General features: G+C 40.1%; 1 protein-coding gene across 5 annotated transcripts in view; it reads right to left on the reverse strand.

Annotated features, from left to right (window-relative positions):
• Positions 1-20,654, reverse strand: part of abcc5 (ATP binding cassette subfamily C member 5) — a 140,009-nt gene that overhangs the window by 62,010 nt on the left and 57,345 nt on the right. For all 5 annotated transcript variants that reach the window (XM_043702368.2, XM_043702371.2, XM_043702370.2 and 2 more), the window contains 4 exons: positions 16,821-16,945; positions 10,581-10,653; positions 2,272-2,475; positions 699-842 (listed from right to left, as the gene is read on the reverse strand). In XM_043702368.2, the coding sequence (XP_043558303.2) occupies positions 699-842; positions 2,272-2,475; positions 10,581-10,653; positions 16,821-16,945 (546 nt within the window). The remainder of the gene's footprint in view (positions 1-698; positions 843-2,271; positions 2,476-10,580; positions 10,654-16,820; positions 16,946-20,654) is intronic.

The following is a 20,654-nucleotide window of genomic DNA, read 5'->3' on the forward strand; positions in this document are numbered from 1 at the left end:
CCTTTCTTCAAAACCTGGCTTTTTCACCTTTGTTCTCTGTGGAGGGAGTGAAAAGGGTGCAGCTTACTTTCAGCTCTGTGCACTATGGGTATATTTGTTGGGGTGAGAGAAGAATGTTTTTTGCTCAGGAGAGATTTGTCTTTAAACTTTGGTTATCGCTTCAGAATTTTTTTCACCATGTGTTTTGGTGCTGATTCTAAAAACACATGTCTTTAGTGTTTTCCTACTTCCTTCTATATCCAGTGCTTCATTTTCACACTGTTTGCCATATTATGGACTGCAACTAGGACCAGTTAAATTAGGTGTTTCCAAAAACTGATTTTTGACCTCCATGAAGCTTTGGTAGTAGCACGTTTCGGGTGACAGGAGACATTCTTTAAAATATCAATTGAATACTTGCCCAAGGTCTCATTTTAAATGTTTGCTAATCATTTTCATTTTGAAACGTTATCTTTTACTCTCACGTCTCAAGAACCTGAGCCTATAATTAGTTGTCTGAATGGATTACATATTACCATTGTTTGCTCTGTGATAATACTCCAAATAATCAAATGTGTATAGTTCAGATCATTCACAACATAATATTTCAACAATGTTTCTTAGGAGCCTAAAGACTACCCATTACTTCAACAAATAACAGATCAAAATCTAAAGACCTTATACATGAAATGCATATCCATATACAGAAATAAATTCACCTCAACATGTGGAGTATCTCCCAGTTGTAGATTGTTGAACATTGCAGCATAATCACCATTCAAAATCATTAACTCTTCATGAGACCCTCTCTCAGTTATACAGCCATCCTTCATCAGCAACACTTCATCACAGTCTACCAGATACTGCTCAAGTTAGAGAGACAATCAATTAATTCCTAATGCAGCTTTACAACGTAGACATTTTTGATGAACTACAGGTTTGTTCAACATTTTGCACTTTAGTTTATGACCAAATTTAGTCACCAATACAGGCCTGCTTATACTACGTTAATAATTAAATTCTATTTATGCATTTTCAAAAAAAAATCCTATTTTTCAAGACCACAAAACAAAGCAACTTACTGGCTTGATATATTTATAAGTTAGCCCCTGCGGGCTCCAAATTGTCATCATATCCTGTTTTCCCTGTTCACCATATCCATCATGATCAAATGTTTTTACCCATCTGAGTTCCACTACAATAATTAAAGGTTTGTCTTAAAAATACTTGTTTTCTGATTGAAATTTAGTGTTTTGGATCTTAAACTACTTTAAACTAATTATAGTAAATAACATTTCTTTGAATCATCTTCATTCTTTAAATTAATTTTGACTGTGATATGAACTTCAGATTTGTCTTCTCAGTTGTCTTTGACACTGCACTCTCAGCAGTCAACTTCATTTGGAACAAGCCAAGAAGTACTTATCCAGAACACATCGCAATGGTATGATAATAGAGCTGAAATGAATCAGCACAATCATTACAGTGAGCAATGAAGTTGGTTAACAAGGTTTAAAGTATTCCTCTGGTACTTTATCTCTCCCATTGCTCCTTGTTCTTCTAATCTCCATATACAAACATGAAAGTACAACTTAACTTAAAGAATGCAACACCAAATCAATTGCCTACATTTAAAGTAAGCTCATAGAAATTGTTTTTTTCAATCTGGACTGTCAAGGCAAAATTGAAATGCCCAATAAAAACATGCAGAATACTCCAAGCCACTACCCTGCAAATATTGTCAAGTACAACCTGACATTTAGTGGCCAAAGAGTTAGGCTCGAAGTGAGTTAAGTTTCAGATGCACTTCACCAGTCAATTATCCAAGTGCTTCTTAACAGGTTGTCTCTCAAGTAAATTAATTATAAACAGCAGATAAAATTTCATTTCAGTAGCAAACTTTTTCCAAGAGGTCCCCAAATGTTAGATACTACAGGTTATTTTGGTGCATTGTAAGGTTTACTATATTTGCAAGTTTGAGTATCAATTTAAAAGAAAACTCCAATTTATCCCAGTAAAGCTTAATTCTAATAATTTCTTTATTCTACAACTATTGAGATTTATACAGGTTGCAATCACAGTGAAACATTTCCTGCACTGTTGTAGATGTTAATGTTGAAAAGGGCTGTGAATGAGAAAAAAATAATTGGACTCCCTAGCAGTCTCAAAGAAAATCATATTTTATCAAAAATAAAAATCATGAAAGGAATTTTAGTTCTTATTTTGCTTGTCTACTTCAAAGATTTTTGCTGTTCCATAATAACACAAGTTCCTTTATTCATGGCATGTTACCTGAAGTTGATGGGTGATAAAGAGAACAGTCTTCCATTTCAGCTGCTTTTTAATTGCATTGTTAAAGATGTGGTTTCCTACGTGAGCATCCAATGCACTGAGAGGATCATCCAAAATATAAATGCTTCTGTCACTGTACAAAGCACGTGCCAAACTGATTCTCTGTCGTTGTCCTCCACTCAAATTAGCTCCATGTTCTCCCACCTATAAACCAAACAAACAGAAGAATAATTCTGGCTCCAATGCTAAATCAGGTTCAAATTCAAGTTCAATTACTTCTATTTTGTACAAAATAATATACAAGCAATTTTTTAAAAGTATTCAGTGCTTTTGCAATTTCACTATATCTAAAGGTGAAAACTTCATTTTAGATATAGAGCTGAAAAAGTCAATTAAAACAATGAAATACTTCCATATTTCTTGAAATTTATTTTATATTCTTAATTTGTAAGTCAACATGTGAAAGAGAAGAAAACTTTGTTTATGTAACACTTTTCAAACCTCAGGATTTAAAAATCAATTAAATACTTTTGCGATATTGTCATTATAAGGAACTCAATAAGAACTTTCAATTCATTTATTAACTTTTTTAGACAAAAGGACTGATGCAGGTAGTAATGTTGTAATATTACCAAGATACTCTGACATCTCCAAATAACTGAAGGCCAAATGGGATTTCTAATAAGTTGTGGAATCCACTCAGGCTTTAAATGATAGAGCAACTGGGTGTTGCCTTGCAAGTAAGAGAAACATTGTGCTCTCATAGAGCAAAGGAACACCATCACCTCAGAAAAACAATATCTTAAGTGTGCACATGTAGCAGCTTATTTGCAAAAACAAAGATGTTACAGAAGAAAAACAAAATATTTATAAGCTGTTTAATCTACCTTCATCTTCCATGCAACATAGAAGGGCAAAATCGTAATTCTAGAAGATGCTCAAAAATCTTACAGCTTTTTAAAACCAAATGTAATCTACGTACTGCAATGAAATCAAGTTATTTTTTTCCAACGAGGACTCATTCTTGCAGCAGTCTTGTATATATCAACTAGAAGGTGACTGAAATATAGCAAAGCATTGACTAAGAAATAGCTCAAATGATCCTCAACGTGTCCCACAGTCTTCTTTCTGAAAGTCTGAATTGTGCAAAGAATGACAATAGGACAATTTCTTCATCCAGATGCAACTTGGAAAGAAGTGTCCAAAAGTTGGAACAAATCCAAAGGATTGTAGTTAGAGGGCTGACTGGGTACAGTTTTCATAAAGCTTGTTTCAATGAGACAGGAATGGAAAACATCTAGCAATCCAAACATAAATAGAATCATAAAATAATATAGGACAGAGACAGGCTATAGTCCCCATCCGGTCTCTTCAGGTCATTCAAAGAGCTATCCAATTAGTCACACTTCCCTGCCCATTCCTCTTTAGCCTGTGAATTTTATCTCTTCAATTTTTAATCCAATTCATGAATGCTTGTTGAACCTACATGATAACTCATCTTTTATGCAAGTACTAGAACTGCTTGCACCACTGTCATGTGATAGATTTTCAATAATGATTTTCCTCCTTACATCATCATCGGTTCTTCTGAATACCTGTGTGTAGTTTTAATGTTCTCCTGCAACTGGAAAAGGGGTTTCTCCACCAAAATGATGATTTTGGATACACCTATTATATCGCTGCATAACATTCTCTGCTTCAAGGAAAATATAACTGAAGCCCCACATCCCTGCTACACTTCCAGTAAATCTCCTAAGAACTAAGAAATAGGAGCTGATGTAAACCATACACGTTCACGAAGACTGCTATGCCAATTTAATAAAATTCCAGCTGATCTTTTGCATCAACTCCACTTTCCTATGCTCTCAGATTCTCAGAGATCAAAAAAACACTGGCTGTCTCAGCTCTAAATATATTCAATGATGGAACTGAGCCCATAGTACTGCACAGTTGAAGCATTACTTTCTTATTCTTGCATTTCAATCACTTGTAACAAATTTCAATGTGCCACTTGCCTTCATGATTGCTTGTTGAATCTACATGGTAACTCATCTTTTATGCAAGTATACTAAGTTCCATTATACCTCAATATTTACAATTTCTGGCTTTTAAAAAAAGAATCTATCCTATATTTAGTGAATAGCCTCACAGTTTCCATATTATACTCCATCTGTTATCCAGGTACCCAGTCAATTAATCTTACTTTATTTATTTTAGCTTCTTTCAGAAGAGCACTTAAACAGTGACCCAGGGAGGAATAGCAGGAGCTCTTCCAACATTTTTCACTTCCTTTCTGACTACAGGAGAGATACTGGAGGACTGAAGGACAGCTAATGTAATACCAGTGTTCAGGGGAACAAGGAATAAAATGTGAAACTAAAGGGTAATCTTGGTGATGGGGAGACTTTTGGAAGCAATTCTGAGGGACAGAATTCATCTGCATTTGGAGATGCATGGATTAATCAAGAACACTCCGCATGGTTTTGTCTAGGGGAGTCACGTCTGACCAACTAGATTGAATTTTTCAAGAGGTGACCAGGTGTGTATATGAGGGCAACGCTTTCGATGCAATATATCTGGACTTCAGCAAGGCCCCACATGGGAGACAGATAGCAAAGGTAGAAGCCCACGGGATCTAAGAAATTTGGCAAATTGGATCCATAATTGGCTGAGTTGAAGGAAGATGAGAGTGATGGGTAAAGGTTGTTTTTATGACTGGTCATCTATATCCCACAGGTGTTAATGTTGGGGCCCTTGCTGTTTATGGCTTATATGAATGACTTAAACTTGAATGTAGAAGAGTTGATCATAAGTCACAGAAAATACAAAAATTGATAGGGTTGTAAATAATGAGTTAAGAGTGCTGTGCTGGAAAAGTACAGCAGGTCAGGCAGCATCCCAGAAGCAGGAAAATTGGGCAAAAGCCCTTAATCAGGAATGAGGCTGGGAGCCTAAGAGGTAGTGAGATAAATGGGAGGGGGTGGGGGTGGGGGAAGATAGCTGAGAATGCAATTGGTGGATGGAGGTGGGGGTAAAGGTGATAGGTCGGAGGAGAGGGTGGAGCAGATAGATGGGAGGAGGATGAACAGATGGGATAGGTCATGAGGACGGTGCTGAGCTGGAAGGTTGGACCTGCGGTAAGGTTGGGGGAGGGGAAATAAGGAAACTGATAAAATCCACATTGATGCCATGGGGTTGGAGGGTCCCGAAGCAGATGATGAGGCATTTTCCTCCAGGCGTCAGGTGGTAAGGGAGTGGCAATGGAGGAGGCCCAGGGTCTGCATGTCCTCAGCAGACTGGGTGGGGGAGATGAGTGTTTGGCTATGGGGGCAGTGGGATTGATTTGTGCAGGTGGCCCAGAGATGTTCTCTTAAGCACTCTGCAATTGGCATCCTGTCTCCCCAATGTAGGGGAGACCGCGTTGGGAGCAACTGATACAGTAAATGACACGTGTGGAAGTGCACGTGAAACTTCGATGGATGTGGAAGGCTCCTTTGGCAGAGGTGAGGGAGGAGGTGTGGGCGCAGAATTTGTAATTCCTGCGGTGGCAGGGGATGGTGCTGGGCTCCTCAGATGTTGCCTGACCTGCTGTGCTTTTCAGGAACCACACTCTTGACTCTTATCTCCAGCATCTGCAGTCCTCATTTCACCTGGTAAATAGTGAGGACAGCCTCAGATTACAGGAGGATATAAATGACCAGATGGGCTGATCAGTGCCAATCAAATTAAATTTTGATAAATGTGAAGTCATGAACTTGGGCAGGATAAACAATGCAAAGGAATACATGATGAATAGTTGGATTCTGGGAAGCTCTGAGGATCTCCTATGTGTGTACACCAGCTCCTTATGGTATCAGGACAGGTGTATAAAGAGGTTAAGAAGGCATATGGTATACTTTCCTTTGTTAGCTGAGGCATAGAGTTTATGAGCATGGTGGTTATGCTGGAAAGATATAAAACATTTAATAGGCCACAACTAGAATACTGGAAGTAGCTCCGGAATCTGCATGATAGAAAGGATGTGATTCCACTGGAAAGGGTGGAGAGGAGGTTTACCAGGGGGTTGCCTGGGCTGAAGAGTTTCGGTTATGAAGAGAGACTGGACAGGCTGAGGTTCTTTTCTTTAGAGCAAAGAGACGAGAGAGGTCATGATTCAGATGTACAAAATTATGAAGGGTATAAACAAGCCTATCCACTATCTACAAGACACAAAAGCGTAATGGAATACTCCCTGCTTGCTTGGATGACTGAAACTCCAACATAACACAAGAAGCTCGATATCATCCAGAACAAAGCAGCCCATTTGCTTGGCATTTCATTTAATGTCTTCAATATTCATTCCCTCCACCAGTGATACAGTAAATATAATCTACAAGATGCTATTCAATGACATGAAGGGCTTGTATATTCAAGGGCTTGTTTACCCTTGAGTTTCGAAGATTGAGAGGGGATCTGATTGAGACGTATAAGATTATGAAAGGATTGGACACTCTGGCAGTAGGAAACATATTTCCACTGATGGGTGAGTGCCGAACCAGAGGACACAGCTTAAAAATACGGGGTAGACCATTTAGGACAGAGCTCAGGAGAAACTTCTTCACCCAGAGAGTGGTGGCTGTGTGGAATGCTCTGCCACAGCGGGCAGTGGAGGCCCACTCTCTGGATTCATTTAAGAAGGAGTTGGATAGAGCTCTCAAAGATAGTGGAATCAAGGGTTATGGAGATAAGGCAGGAACAGGTTACTGATTAGGAATGATCAGCCATGATTATATTGAATGGCGGTGCAGGCTCGAAGGGCTGAATGGCCTACTCCTGCACCTATTGTCTATTGTCTATTGACTCTCTATCTTCATAAGACCCCATTTACATCTTCAGGTAGACATCAAAGAATCCAACGGTACTACCCAAAAAATAGCAGAGTCTGCTCCTTTGTCATATTCAGTAACTTCCTCACAAAAAAAGTCTTTCAATTGATAGAAACACAATAATCAGTCATACTTGCCTGTATAATATGATTGTTTTAAAAAAGATCTCAATTGCGATGAGCCTTTGGATATGACGATCCATATATATATGGATTGTTTGTATGAATTAACTGTTGATGCTGGGGATCTGAACAAATACTCTTTCAATAATCAGACCACCAAATGTAGTATGTTTGTGTTTTTTTGCAACATTTGAGCCTGCCAAATCAGACAAGGCAAGCAATCCAAGTAAGCAATAAAATTCTGACCCTGTTTACACAAGCATAAACAAATACAGCAGGGTGTTTCTTACTACAAGAATTTATGTTTATACAGCATCTTTATCATACAGAAAAACCCAAGACACTTCAGGGAGTATTTAAAAAAAAGTATTACATGAGCCAAATAAAAAAAATTTAAGTAACAAAGAAATACTGAAACATAGAAACTAGGAGCAGGAGTATGCCATAGTAAGCTTTCATGCATGGTCTGCCATTCGATACGATCATAGCTGATGCTCCATCTCAACGCCTATGCCCGCTTCGCTTGACTAGATGTCTTTAATGTCTAAACAAAAAGTCTCTTGAATAGGTTCAACAGTTCGGCCTCCACAGCCTCTGTGGTAGCAAATTCCATGATTGACCACCCTTTAAGGAATGTGTAAGGGAGGAAAGCTTAAGAGATGTATGGACAGAATTCTCGGCCACGAATGGTAAAGCAATGAAAATTGGGAATACACAAAAAACTGTTATTCGAGGACGGCAAATTTTCTAAACAGTTATGTGTTTGAAAGAGATTACAGAGCTAAGGACAGGAAAGGCCGCAATTTGTAAACTTTGAAGAATGAGAATTTTGAAGTCAAGACGTTGCTTGTCAGGAGCCAAGGAAGGTCAGCAAGTACTGAGGTTGAGGAGAACTAGACTTACTGCAAGTTATCATCACATCGGTAGGAGAGTTATGGATATTTTTAAAATCCACTAATGGTACATGTGTATTCCTAGCTGGGCCAGCAGTCAAGATTTATCCCGAGCTGTCCTTGAAAAGGTGGTGATGAGCTGTCTCCTTGAACCGCTGCAAACCACTTGATTTAGATAAGCCCACAATGTCAATGCTGAGAGAATTCCAGCATTGTGACCCAGCAACACTAAAGACACGGCAACAAATTTCCAAGTCTGGATGGCAAGCGGTTTAGGGGGCAAGTTGCATTTGGTGGCATTCCCATGCATCTGCTACCCTTGTCCTTCTAGATGATGTGGTCATGGGTTTGGTAGGTGAAGTTTAAGGAGACTTGTTGAATTTCTGCTAAGCAGCTTATAGATGGTGCACACTGCTGCAACTGAGCATCGGTGGAGGGAGTGGATGTTTGTGGATGTAGGGCCAATCAAGCAGACTATTTTGTCATGGAGAGTGTTGTAATTCTTGTATTGTTGGAACTGCACTCATCCAAATAACTGGGACTTATTCCATTATACACCTGACATGCTTTGTCAATGATGGACAGGCTTCAGGGAAATTGGGACATGAATTACTTGTTGCAAGATTCCTAGCTTCTGACCTGCACTTGCAGCCACAGTACTTATATGACCAGCTTAGTTAATTTTCTGGTCAATGGTAACTCACAAGATGTTGATACTGGAGTATTCAGTAATGGCGATACCACTGAATGTCAAAGTGTGATTGTTAGATCTTCTCTTGTTGGAAATGGTCATTGCCTGGCACATGTATGGCATGAATGGTACTTGCCACTTGTCGACCAAAGCCTGCTATTATCTAGATCTTGTTGTATTTAGGCATGAGGACTATTAGGCAGTATCTGAGGAGTCATGAATAGTGCTGAAAATTGTACAGTCATCAGCGAACATGCCTTATGATTGAGCAAAGATCATTGGTGAAGTAGCTGAAGACAGTTGGGCCTAGGACACTACCTTTGGGAACTCCTGCAGAGATATACAGGAATTAAGATGACTGATCTCTAACCACCACAACCACTTTACTTTGTGGCAGGTATGACTCCAACCACCAGAGAGTTTTCCCTTGATTCTCAATTACTCCACTTTTGCCAGAACTCTTTGATGGCATTCTTGGTCAAATTTAGCCTTGATATCAAGGCAGTCATTCTCAGCACACCTCTGGAATTCAGCTCTTTTGTCAATGTTTAAACGAAGCTGTAATGAGGTCAGGAGTTGAGTAGCCTCAGTGGGACCCAAACCAGGCATCACTGAGCAGGTTATTGCTTAGCACTGTTGATGACACCTTTCATTACTTTACTGATGGTCAAGAGTAAACAGATGGGATGGTAGTGATTTTTGAGAATTTTGAGACTGGATGCTAGTTGCCCTGGTTGGATTTGTCCTGCTTTTTATGTACAGACATACTTGGGCAATTTTCCATATTGTCAGGTAGATGTTAGTGTTGTAAATGTATTGGAACAGCATGGCGAGGGACATGACATGTTCTGGATCACTTGTCTTCAGTACTATTACCAGATTACTGTCAGGGCCCATAGCCTTTGCAGTATGCAGTGACTCCAACCATTTCTTGATAATGACATGGAGTGAATCAAATTGGCTGAAGACTGGCATCTGTGTTGCTGAGGTCCTCTGGAGGAAGTCGAGATAGATAATCAATCGGCACCTCTGACTGGAGATTGTTGCGAATGCTTCAGTCTTAGCTTGCACTGATATGGTGGGTTCATCTATTATTGGAGATGGGGATGTTTCTGGAGCATATTCCTCGAGTGCGCTGCTTAATTTTCCATGCCCATTCATGTCTAGATGTGGCATGGACTGCACAGCGTAGACCTGATCCATTGGTTGTGGAATTGCTTAGCTCTATCACTTGCCACTTATGCTGCTTGTAAGGCACATAGCCTGCTTTGTAGCTTCACCAGGTTGACATCTCATTTTTAGGCATGCGTGCTCCTGGTATGCCTTCACTGAACAAGGGGTTGGTCTGCTGGCTTGATGGTAATCGTTGAGTGGGGGATATACTAGGCCAAGAGGTTACAAATTGCGTTGGAGTACAATTTGGCTGCTGGTGATGGCTAACAACAACTCATGAATGCCCAGTCTTGAGTTGCTAGATTTGATCACCGTCTATCTCATTTAGCACGATTGATAGCACCAAACAACATGAAGGGAAGATGGGATTTGGTCTCCACACTGATTTGTGTGGTGGTCACTCCTACTATACTGTCATGGACAGATGTATTAATAGCAGACAGCAGCTGAGGATGAGCTCAAGTTTTCACAAAATTAATACATTTTACAAAATATGAGATAATGAATCATCTCACTAAATTAGGAGTTAAACATAGCTAGACTAGAAACATTGTACTTTTCATACCTCTGTCATATCCCCATTGGGCAATATTGCAAGATCCGGTCTCAGGCAGCAGGCAGTAAGTACACTGTTGTATCTAGGTTGAAGGACAGAGTTAGTTTCGTGTCACTCAAAAATAAGGTTCAGTCAAAAACAGGCACCAGTCAAAAATCAAATTCTGATTTTCAGAAATGATTTATGGACTAAACTTTACTTTTTTTAGCAAAGTGCAAGTTGCATCAAATTTTTGTTTGAGATTCTCACCAGGAGGCCCAGTGAGATTTCTTTTTGCTATATCTTGCCAAATAACCTCATTAACTATATGCTCCAAGTCGTTCACTTCCAAAGTTATTGCTATTAGGACCAAAAGTGGATGCCACAACATAAGGTTGCCATGCTAGTTAGTGTAGTCTCAGCTATCTGGAGGAATTCCACTCACTTCAGGAGGAAAGCCAATGTCTTTCTTCATTCTGTTATCCTAGAATCCCTGCAGTGTGGAAACAGGCCCTTTGGCCTAACAATTCCACACCGACCATTTGAAGAGTAACCCAACCAGACCCAATGCCTTATCCTATTACTCTACATTTACCCCTGACCTACACATCCCTGAACACTATGCATGGCCATTTCACCTAAACTGCACGACTTTGGATTGTGGGAGGAAACTGGAGCAAACCCACGCAGACACAGGGAGAATGTGCAAACTCCACACAGACAGTCGCCCGAGGCTGGAATCGAACCCGGATTCCTGGCACTGTGAGGCAACAGTGTTAACCACTGAGCCACCATTCCACCTTGTTAGCACAAGTGCCATTTTCCACTGAGGCCTCAAACTCATTACATCTCCACTGTTGCCCCCACTGAGGCTCATGCTCTATCACTTTCATTATTGCCTGTAACATCTCCCCTCACTCTTTATCACCCAACAGAACCCAACACCACTAACCCTGCATGCCCACTGCACTGCCTACTCACTCACTCAGGACACCTCTCTACCTGCACCAAAGTAACAGCACTGTCACTCACTTTCATCTCCGTTAATACCTTCCTCTCTCTCATTCCAGGAGGAAAGCAGGGCAGAAAGAACCAAGACAAGCAGCTCTGACATTTGGCTGCCCACCTTTTATGTGAAAGAACCTTGGTTTTGAATGCCTTGAGCAGCTGAATTACCATGTCCAAACTCTAGGACTCGTATCAGAGGCTGCCTTGACTTACTGTGCTGGAATGAAGGCTATTTCCTTTGGCCTGACTGAAGCTTGCTGGCAATCATGACAAACTTCCTGCCTTAGTGTCTGTGCTAAATGGCAAGGCAGGTCGAAAATACTATCAGCCTGGTAGCTCTAGCTGACAGTGTACATCTTGCAAATGCAAGGCTAAGGCGCTGCAAGGCAGAAATGTTGTGAATATCCAGGTAGGCTCAGAGCGAATAAACACTATGATAGAGTGAATACAGCTAATACATAAGTGGGGTACATGTCCGACTGCGTAGTATCCTGACAACAACACTACAATGACAGTTGTTGTTATACCTCAAGGAAGAACACTGAAAAAACCAGTAAGCTGGTAAGCAGGTAGTAAGGAGGGAAATGGAATTTTGGCATTTTTTGGTAAAGGAATTCAGGATAAAAGTGTTGCTGAAACTGTATAAGGCATTAGTGAGTCTGCACCTTAAGTACTGTGTACGATTTTGGTCCCTGTATCTGAAGAGGGAGGATTTAGTTGCTTTGGAGGCAATTCAGAGACGTTTAATCCCAGAAAGCAGGGTTTTGTCTTTTTTGAAGAGATTTTGAGCAGTTTAGGTCTATACTATCTGGAGTTTATAAGAATGAGAGGAGATCTAATCTATCTAAGATGCTAAAGGGGATTGACAAAGTAAAAAGTAAAGTAGTCCTAATGTGGGGCAATTTAGATCAAGAGGTCACAGTTTTAGGATTAGGGTAGTAGACTTAACACAGAGATAAAGCAAAATACTTCTCTTAAAGGGTCTTGAAGATTAGATTAGATTAGATTAGATTCCCTACAGTATGGAAAGAGGCCATTCAGCCCAACAACTCCATACCGACCCTCCAAAGAGTAACCCACCCAGACCCATTCCCTACTTTATATTTACTCCTGACTAATGCACCTAGCACTATGAGCAATTTAGCATGACCAATTCACCTAACCTGCACATCTTTGGATTGGGGGAGGAATCGGAGCACCTGGAGGAAACCCACGCAGACAGTGGCCCGAGGCAGGAATCAAACCTGGGTCCCTGGTGCTGTGAGGCAGCAGTGCTAACCACTGAGCCACTGTGCTGCCCATAAATCTGAGGAATTCACTATCCATTACTGTTGTGCTAGTAAATTTAAGGAGATAGATATATTTTTAATTAGTTGTGGGTTGAAGCGTTATGGAGAGCTGGCAGGAAAATGAAGTTGAGGGCAAGATCACATCAGCCATGATCCTAAAATTGCAATACGCTTGGGAGCTAAATTGCCTACCCCTTTATATTCTTTTGAAGTGCAGAAGCACCCTGTATGTGGATCAGGAATGTGCCATCAGGGTTCTTACAGGCTGCCACATGGCAGATGCCAATTTGTAAATGTGGGGCACATATGTCTTCAAATGTTAGAAGCCAGTGTCCAACACGTAGGCTCTTTGGAGCCAGAGGCACTACTCTAATTTCATGTTGAAATTCTAACATCTAGCTTGCTTGGGATGTTTGGTAAGATGGAACACTGAATTTATTATGCCATTAATAAGGTATTTAGCAAAAGCATAAAACTTGAGTGAAATGCTCCTGACAGCAAGATAAACCTCGATGGACTTCGCATCTGACTCTGCCACAAACCACACCATAGTTCACATTACCCAGACCCCTAAAACTTTCTGTCCCGTTCTTTAACAAGACCACTAACAAACTGCATCAAATATTGCAAGATCAGTGTTGGGTGTAGTAAGGCAGAGAAGATGTTAGCAAAGTCTGCAGGATTACCTGTAAGGTCGACAGGGAAAGAAAATGGGACAGTTGAAATTGTTGTATGTAAGGATGGATTTACAGTTGGGGTTTGGAAGGGTATGGAGCGATATGGGCTGGGTGGTGACGGGTGGGACGGGATTGGGTTGGGATTTCTGGTCAGCATGGACAGATTAGACTATTTCCGTGCTGTACATCTCTATGACTCTCTGACTCAAGCACCTTAACTGAGTCTTCATGTCTCATCCTAACATACGCCTTCTTCTTCCTCTTGACAAGAGATTCAACTTCTTTAGTAAACCACAGCTCCCTCGCTTGACCACTTCCTCCCTGCCTGACCGTTCTTATGTTTCTAAACAAAAACTGCCTTATGCTAATCAATAGCCTCAAAGTTACAATCTGAGTAAAATCTATCTGTTCAGAGATTTTCTGTCACACCTTTGAAGCAGGTGAAACTTGAACCCGGGTCTTCTGGTGACACGATCACTGCACCTCAAAAGTCCCTCAAGTTACAATCTATGATTGATTTCTAAATTCATTTCGGCCCAAGCTCAGATACCTTCTCACATTGTGTCTATTTGTGTTGTCCCAGTCACTTGCACATGTGTTCCAATTTTTAAAAATTTCATCAACTTTCTACTTGTTAGCTAGCTACCTAGTTTTGTTTTATCGTCAAATTGATCAAGAATAGTTGCACCCTTTTTCCATAGTATGCATAAATACCATGAGCACAAAGTTCTACATGATATTTCAGAGGCCACTAATTATTAAGTTCCTCCCCAGATAAAGCATCAACACTTATCAATAACCTTTCTTGTCTGTTAAACCAATGTTCATGATTCCACGAATCTCAACATTCCTTATTAGCCCTACTAGAATAGTTTTATTGAATGCTATTTAAGATATCAAGTAATCGAAAATACTGGATTATGAATCCAGAAGCCTGAATATCTAGTCCAGAGTTCAAATCCTACCATGACAACTGGGGAATCCAAATTCAATTAACTGAAATACAACATGAAAATGCAGATTAGTTGTTAAGACCCATCTGGTTTACTGATGATCTTTAGGGAAGGAAATCTGCCACCTGTGTTTGATCTGGCCTATAAGCTATCAAAGACTCAAAGCTGTGTGGTCAACTCTTAGCTATTTTCCAAAATGGCCTCACAACCAACCCAATATTGTCTTCAGTAAATGCCTAGTTTCCATTTTCTGAACTGCAAGTGGAAACAGGTAATTAGTATTGGCTATACCAGCTACCCACATCACATTAATGAAGAAATGACTTCAAAGAATTTCAGTAAGTTAAGAGATGATTTAGATTAATCGCAAAATTAATTTGTTCTCTTTAATTCTTTGTTTCAATCATTGTTATGGAATGTTTACAGTTCCATTGGGTTGGTTTAATCAAGTTAAAAGAAATAATGAATTAAAAGGACAATTGCTTCTCATCTGCTTTATGCTTAAATCTTGTTGATGCCGGATTAAAATTATTGTCCAGTTATTAAATGAAAACAATGAAAATCAACATTTTGCCATTGTAATTTGTCTTATATAAGTGTTCCAAGAGATTAGAGAGTGCAGAAACAAAGGGGGATTGCAGCATATGTGCAAGGTTATTGAAGGTGGGAAGAGCAGGTTGAGAACATAATTAACAAAGCATGCAGAATACTGGGCTTTGTAAACAAAGGCACTGAGTACAAAAACAAGGAAATTACAGTAAAAATGTACAAAACACTGGTTTAGCCTTAGCTGAAACACTGTCTCTTTAGGAAGGATGTGAAAGCATTAAAGAGGGTACAGAAAGGGTTGACAAGAATAATTCCAGGGGCACGGAACTTCAGTTACATGTACAGATTTAAGCAGCTGGACTGCTCTCCTTTGAAATAAGATAAAGTTGGGGTTTTTTTTGGGGGGGGAAGAAGCAATTTGAGAGGAGAACAATGAAAGGAGGTGTGACTAGATAACAGGATAGTTTAGAGACAAAACACAAAAGCTCAAGATGAGTGAACAAAAGAGAATGACTTCAGGAGTAGGAGGTAGACTCAGGTCTAAGACAGCAGTAAAAATACACACGTTTGAGTATGGAGGTAGGTCAGATTACACAGGCATGTCAAAAATTGGGAGAGATACATTATGGTTATCATGGTAGATTACGATAAGAGATAATCCAAAGTCAAAGGCAGAGATCCATGAAAGAATTAAGTTCATGGGTGGAGTCAGAGCATTGATGAATGTTCAGATTTGGAGACAGTTATGGAGACCAAATTAGTCCAGAAACAATTTGAAGTGTAGGTTTAAGCAAGTGCACTGATCAAGGTTTTGCTATTGACAATGGACAACAGAGGAGGTCTGAAGAATGGACACTGAAGAAACATAGATTGATTCAGGGTTTCAGCAGGTGCAAACAATGGGCTCAATGTTAAGTAATGCTCATCAAAGATGCAGAATACTGACAGAGGTGACTAGAGCTAGCAATGACTGGAGGCTCTCTGTACACTAGTACACCCTTTGTCCATTTGTTTTGGTGAAGTCTAGTGATTTTGCAATGTCAATTTAAAAGCCTGGAATTTCTGTGTTCTTGTTTGTAATTTCTGTGGCCTGGAGGAGATTATTTTCCATACCTATGTGGAATGTGTGAAGACACAGTCATTTCCATTATCTGGGGAGCCTGCTCTCAATTTCTGGCTGCAGTAAAAAGGAGAGGACTAGAGTGCAATATTTGCACAGGAAAGTCAATTGTATCTAATTAACTAAGAGCCCGTCGAAGATCTGTTTTTGTCATTATACAGTTTTTCAATGGAGCCTCTTTCATGAGAGACACTTAGCCTCTCACAACCTTCTGGTTGGCTCAAAAGAGTGTGAAAACCTGCTCGCTTTTTGCCTACAGGAGACTGGAATAAGCCAGTGGCTCTGGCATGGATGGAGAATACATACAAACTAAGAAATATAAATTCAGCATCAGGCCCAAATATTTTATTGTTGAGATATCTAGCTTACTTCTTTTTTATTTGGAAGGAAAGTTATGCATCAATTTACAAATTCAGTAAAATGCTTCACTGAGAGCAATTGTTAAAATGTTTTTCAAATATTAATGTTCAAGAAAACCCTGAAGTCAAACTACCTTATGATTAGTATTTTCACAGCTGTAACAGCTGTATAGTTCATAAAATCCTGCGCTATTCAGATGAATCTCTTCGCATTACAGCTGCACATATTTTCTTCATCTAAGCAATTCATTGACAATACTGCACTCGGAATACTTGCATATTTTACCAATAAATTCTTAGTTTTTAAATTCTTACCTTTCTTCGTTGAATGCTTTGCTAAACACAATATTCTCTCTGACAGTGGCACTTCGAATCCATGCTTGCTGGGCAACATAAGCAAAATCTCCATCAACTGCAATACTTCCTTCTATCAGGGTCATCTAGAATAAGCAAAAAGTCATTTTTTTTGACAGGGAGGAGAGGGGGACGGTCAAGCAGGGAAGGCATGTGAAAGAGCAAAAAATGTACACTTTGTCATAACAATGTTTTCCATTTATTTTTGTCTCTTTTGGGTTTCTTTATACAAAACATGCACACGAGCTGTCAAGAACAGAGAAAGATCTATTTCCATTTATCACATTTTCACTCATACCAGCCACATAGAGAGTGTCACTACCTGACGCCACAGCACTCTGTTCCAAACTATCTTAAGGATTTGAAGTGAGGCATAAACATTCTGTGTAATCCTAGGACAGTGACAAAAATCCTCTCACTAACTTCAGGTTATTTAATAAGTTGCCGAATTTACCACTTTCTTAACTACAATTAGAAATAGGCAATCAATATTGGGACACAATTTTAACCCAATGAAAACTCACTCGGTTACACAGAATTAGACTGGGGCCAAAGAGCAGAAAGCCTAACTTAAGTTTCTTGAATATCACCCCACTTGAGATTAATTAGTAGAACTCAAACTACAGAACCTTCCTCTTACCTAATTTTAAACTGTTTGCTGCCAAAGCTAAGAGATACATGATACTACTTTATCTTTGGAAGAGGGGTCCCTGCTGCTGACAGATAGTTTGCAAGACCACTACATTGTTAAGAGAGCATATTAATTGCAGCGGTTGAAAAGATGAGTCTTGTTTTCCTGACAAGGCATTTAACATGCATCTTTAGAAGATAAACTAACTAGATGGAACAACACTCTGCTGTTTTGAAAATGAAACCACAAAGTCCTTCAACTCCCCTCCCTGCCTAAAAGTCGAGCAGTGTTATTCAAAATTCTCAAGTCCGGAATGACATTTCTGAACAAACATCATGCTTTTAAAATTATCAACTGACTCCCAATCTCCAATTGTTCCATGCATACACTTGTCATTTGGGTGTTTATTCTCCTCTCTGTTATGTGTAATTAATTGAGTTTCACATGGAATCATGTTGGACAGAAGGAGGTTATTCAGCTCCTGTGTAAGTAAAGTCACCACAGTCTGCACAGACCATAGTTGCCCCTCTCCTTCGAGAGAGATGACTGGTGGTGCTTTAACCTGAGGGTCGCCACACCCAAGGCAAGAGGCAAGGTTGAGAGTGAGACTCATTTATGATTACCTCAGCTGGTGTGGGTATTGAACCCAAGCTGTTGGCATCACTCTGAATCACAAACTAGCTATCCAGCCATCTAAGCTAAATTGACCCCTGTATTGTGCAAAGGAGTTTGTTAAAACAGCTAAGTTGCTAGTCCCGCTCCTTCTTCCTGTCTAGTCTTGCAAATGTTTCATTTTCAACTCCATTTTGGTCCTCTTTTGAAGCTTATCTTTGAATCTGCCATCAATGTACATCAATCTTGTGATTCAATTCAATTATCCAAATTAAATTAGCAGTTTATCTTCCCTGATTTTCTAAGTGTTTCCCCAAATTGTCTCCCCAAGCAGTTTTACACCGCCCAAATTTCATTATTCAGTTAGCATAATCTTGTTCACCCTTCTTAGAACTATTTCTAATGTATCAATATACTTTTAGAAGAAAACAATCAAAGCTGCAAAGCATTCAAGATTTGGTTTCAATATTTATCTGTACAAATCACAATTAACTTGTTCTGATACAGCAAAATGACCCCGAGATCAGTTCTAATTCTGGAACATAGTGGAGTAGAGGCCCCTCAGCCCTCAATGTTACGCTGACCTGTGAAACCAATCTGAAGCCTACCTATCCTACACTATTCCATTTTCATCTATATGTTTTTCCAATGACACTTTAAATGCCCTTAAAGTTGGCAAGTCTACTACTGTTGCACGCAGTGCATTCCACGTACCTACTACTCTCGGATAAAGAAACCACCTCTGACATCTGTTCTAAATCTATTCATTCAATTTAAAGCTATGTCCCCTTGTGCTAGCCATCACCATTTAAGGAGAAAGGCTCTCACTGTCCAATCTATCTAACCCCCTGGTTATCTTACATGTCTCAATTAAGTCACCTCTCAACTTGCTTCTCTCGAATGAAAACAGCCTCAAGTCCCTCAGCCTTTCCTCGTAACACCTTCCCTCCATCCCAGGCAACATCTTAATAAATCTCCTCTGAACCCTTTCCAAAGCTTCCACATCCTTCCTATAATGACCAGAACTATACATGTTACTCCAAGCGCGGCCGCACCAGAGTTTTGTACAGCTGCAGCATGATCTTGTGGCTTCAAAACTCAATCCCACTACCAATAAAAGCTAACAAACTGTTTGCCTTCTTAACAACCATATCAACCTGAGTAAAAACAATGACTGCAGATGCTGGAAACCAGATTCTGGATTAGTGGTGCTGGAAGAGCACAGCAGTTCAGGCAGCATCCGAGGAGCAGTAAAATCGACGTTTCAGGCAAAAGCCCTTCATCAGGAATAAAGGCAGAGAGCCTGAAGCGTGGAGAGATAAGCTAGAGGAAGGTGGGGGTGGGGAGAAAGTAGCATCGAGTACAATAGGTGAGTGGGGGAGGGGACGAAGGTGATAGGTCAGGCAACCTGAGTGGCAACTTTCAGGGATCCATGTACATGGACACAGAGATCTCTGTGCACATCTGTACTTGCAAGGATCTTACATTGGCCCAGCACTCTGCATTCTTGTTGCTCCTTCCAAAGTGAATCACCTCACACTTTTCCACATTAAACTCCATTTGCCAGCTGTCAGCCCAGCTCTGCAGCTTAGCTATGTCCCTCTGTAACCTGTAACATCCTTCAGCACTATCCACAAATCCATGAAATTAGTGTCATCCACAAATTTAGTAACCCAACCTTCTACGCCCTCATCAAGGTCATTCATAAAAATGTCAAACAGCAGAGGCCCCAAAACAGATCCTTGCGGTACACCACTAGTAACTGAACTCCAGGGTGAACATTCCACATCAACAACCACCCTCTGTCTTCTTTCAGCTAACCAATTTCTGATCCAAACCACTAAATCAGCCTCAATCCCATGCCTCGTATTTTGTGCAATAGCCAACTGTGGGGAACCTTATCAAATGCCTTACTGAAATCCATAGACACCACATCAACCACTTTACCCTCATTCACCTGTTTGGTCACCATCTCAAAGAACTCAATAAGGTTTGTGAGGTACGATCTACCCTTTACAAAACCATGTTGACTATCCCTAATTAACTTATTCCTCTCTAGATGATTATAAATCCTATCTCTTATAACCCTTTTCAACACTTTACCCACAACTGAAGTAAGGCGCACTGCTCTATAATTACCAGGATTATCTTTATTCCCTTTCTTGAACTAGGGAACAACATTTGCTATCCTCCAGTCTTCTGGCACTATTTCTATACACAATCACGACTTAAAGATCAAAGCCAAAGGCTCTGCAGTCTCCTCCCTGGCCTCCCACAAAATCCTAAAATAAATCCCATCCGGGCCAAGAGACATATCTATCTTCACACTTTCCAGAATTGCTTACACCGCCTCCTTGTGAACCTCAATCCTGTCTAGGAGAAAGTGAGGACTGCAGATGCTGGAGATCAGAGCTGAAAAATGTGTTGTTGGATGCTACCTGACCTGCTGCGCTTTTCCAGCAACACATTTTTCAATCCTGTCTAGTCTAGTAGCCTGTATCTCAGTATTTTCCTTGACAACAATGTCTATTTCTAGTGTGAATACTAACAAA

Source organism: Chiloscyllium plagiosum, unplaced genomic scaffold (genome assembly GCF_037043375.1).
Source record: "Chiloscyllium plagiosum isolate Xiang-an unplaced genomic scaffold, Cpla_swu_hap1 HiC_scaffold_13, whole genome shotgun sequence".
Lineage (NCBI taxonomy): Eukaryota > Metazoa > Chordata > Chondrichthyes > Orectolobiformes > Hemiscylliidae > Chiloscyllium > Chiloscyllium plagiosum.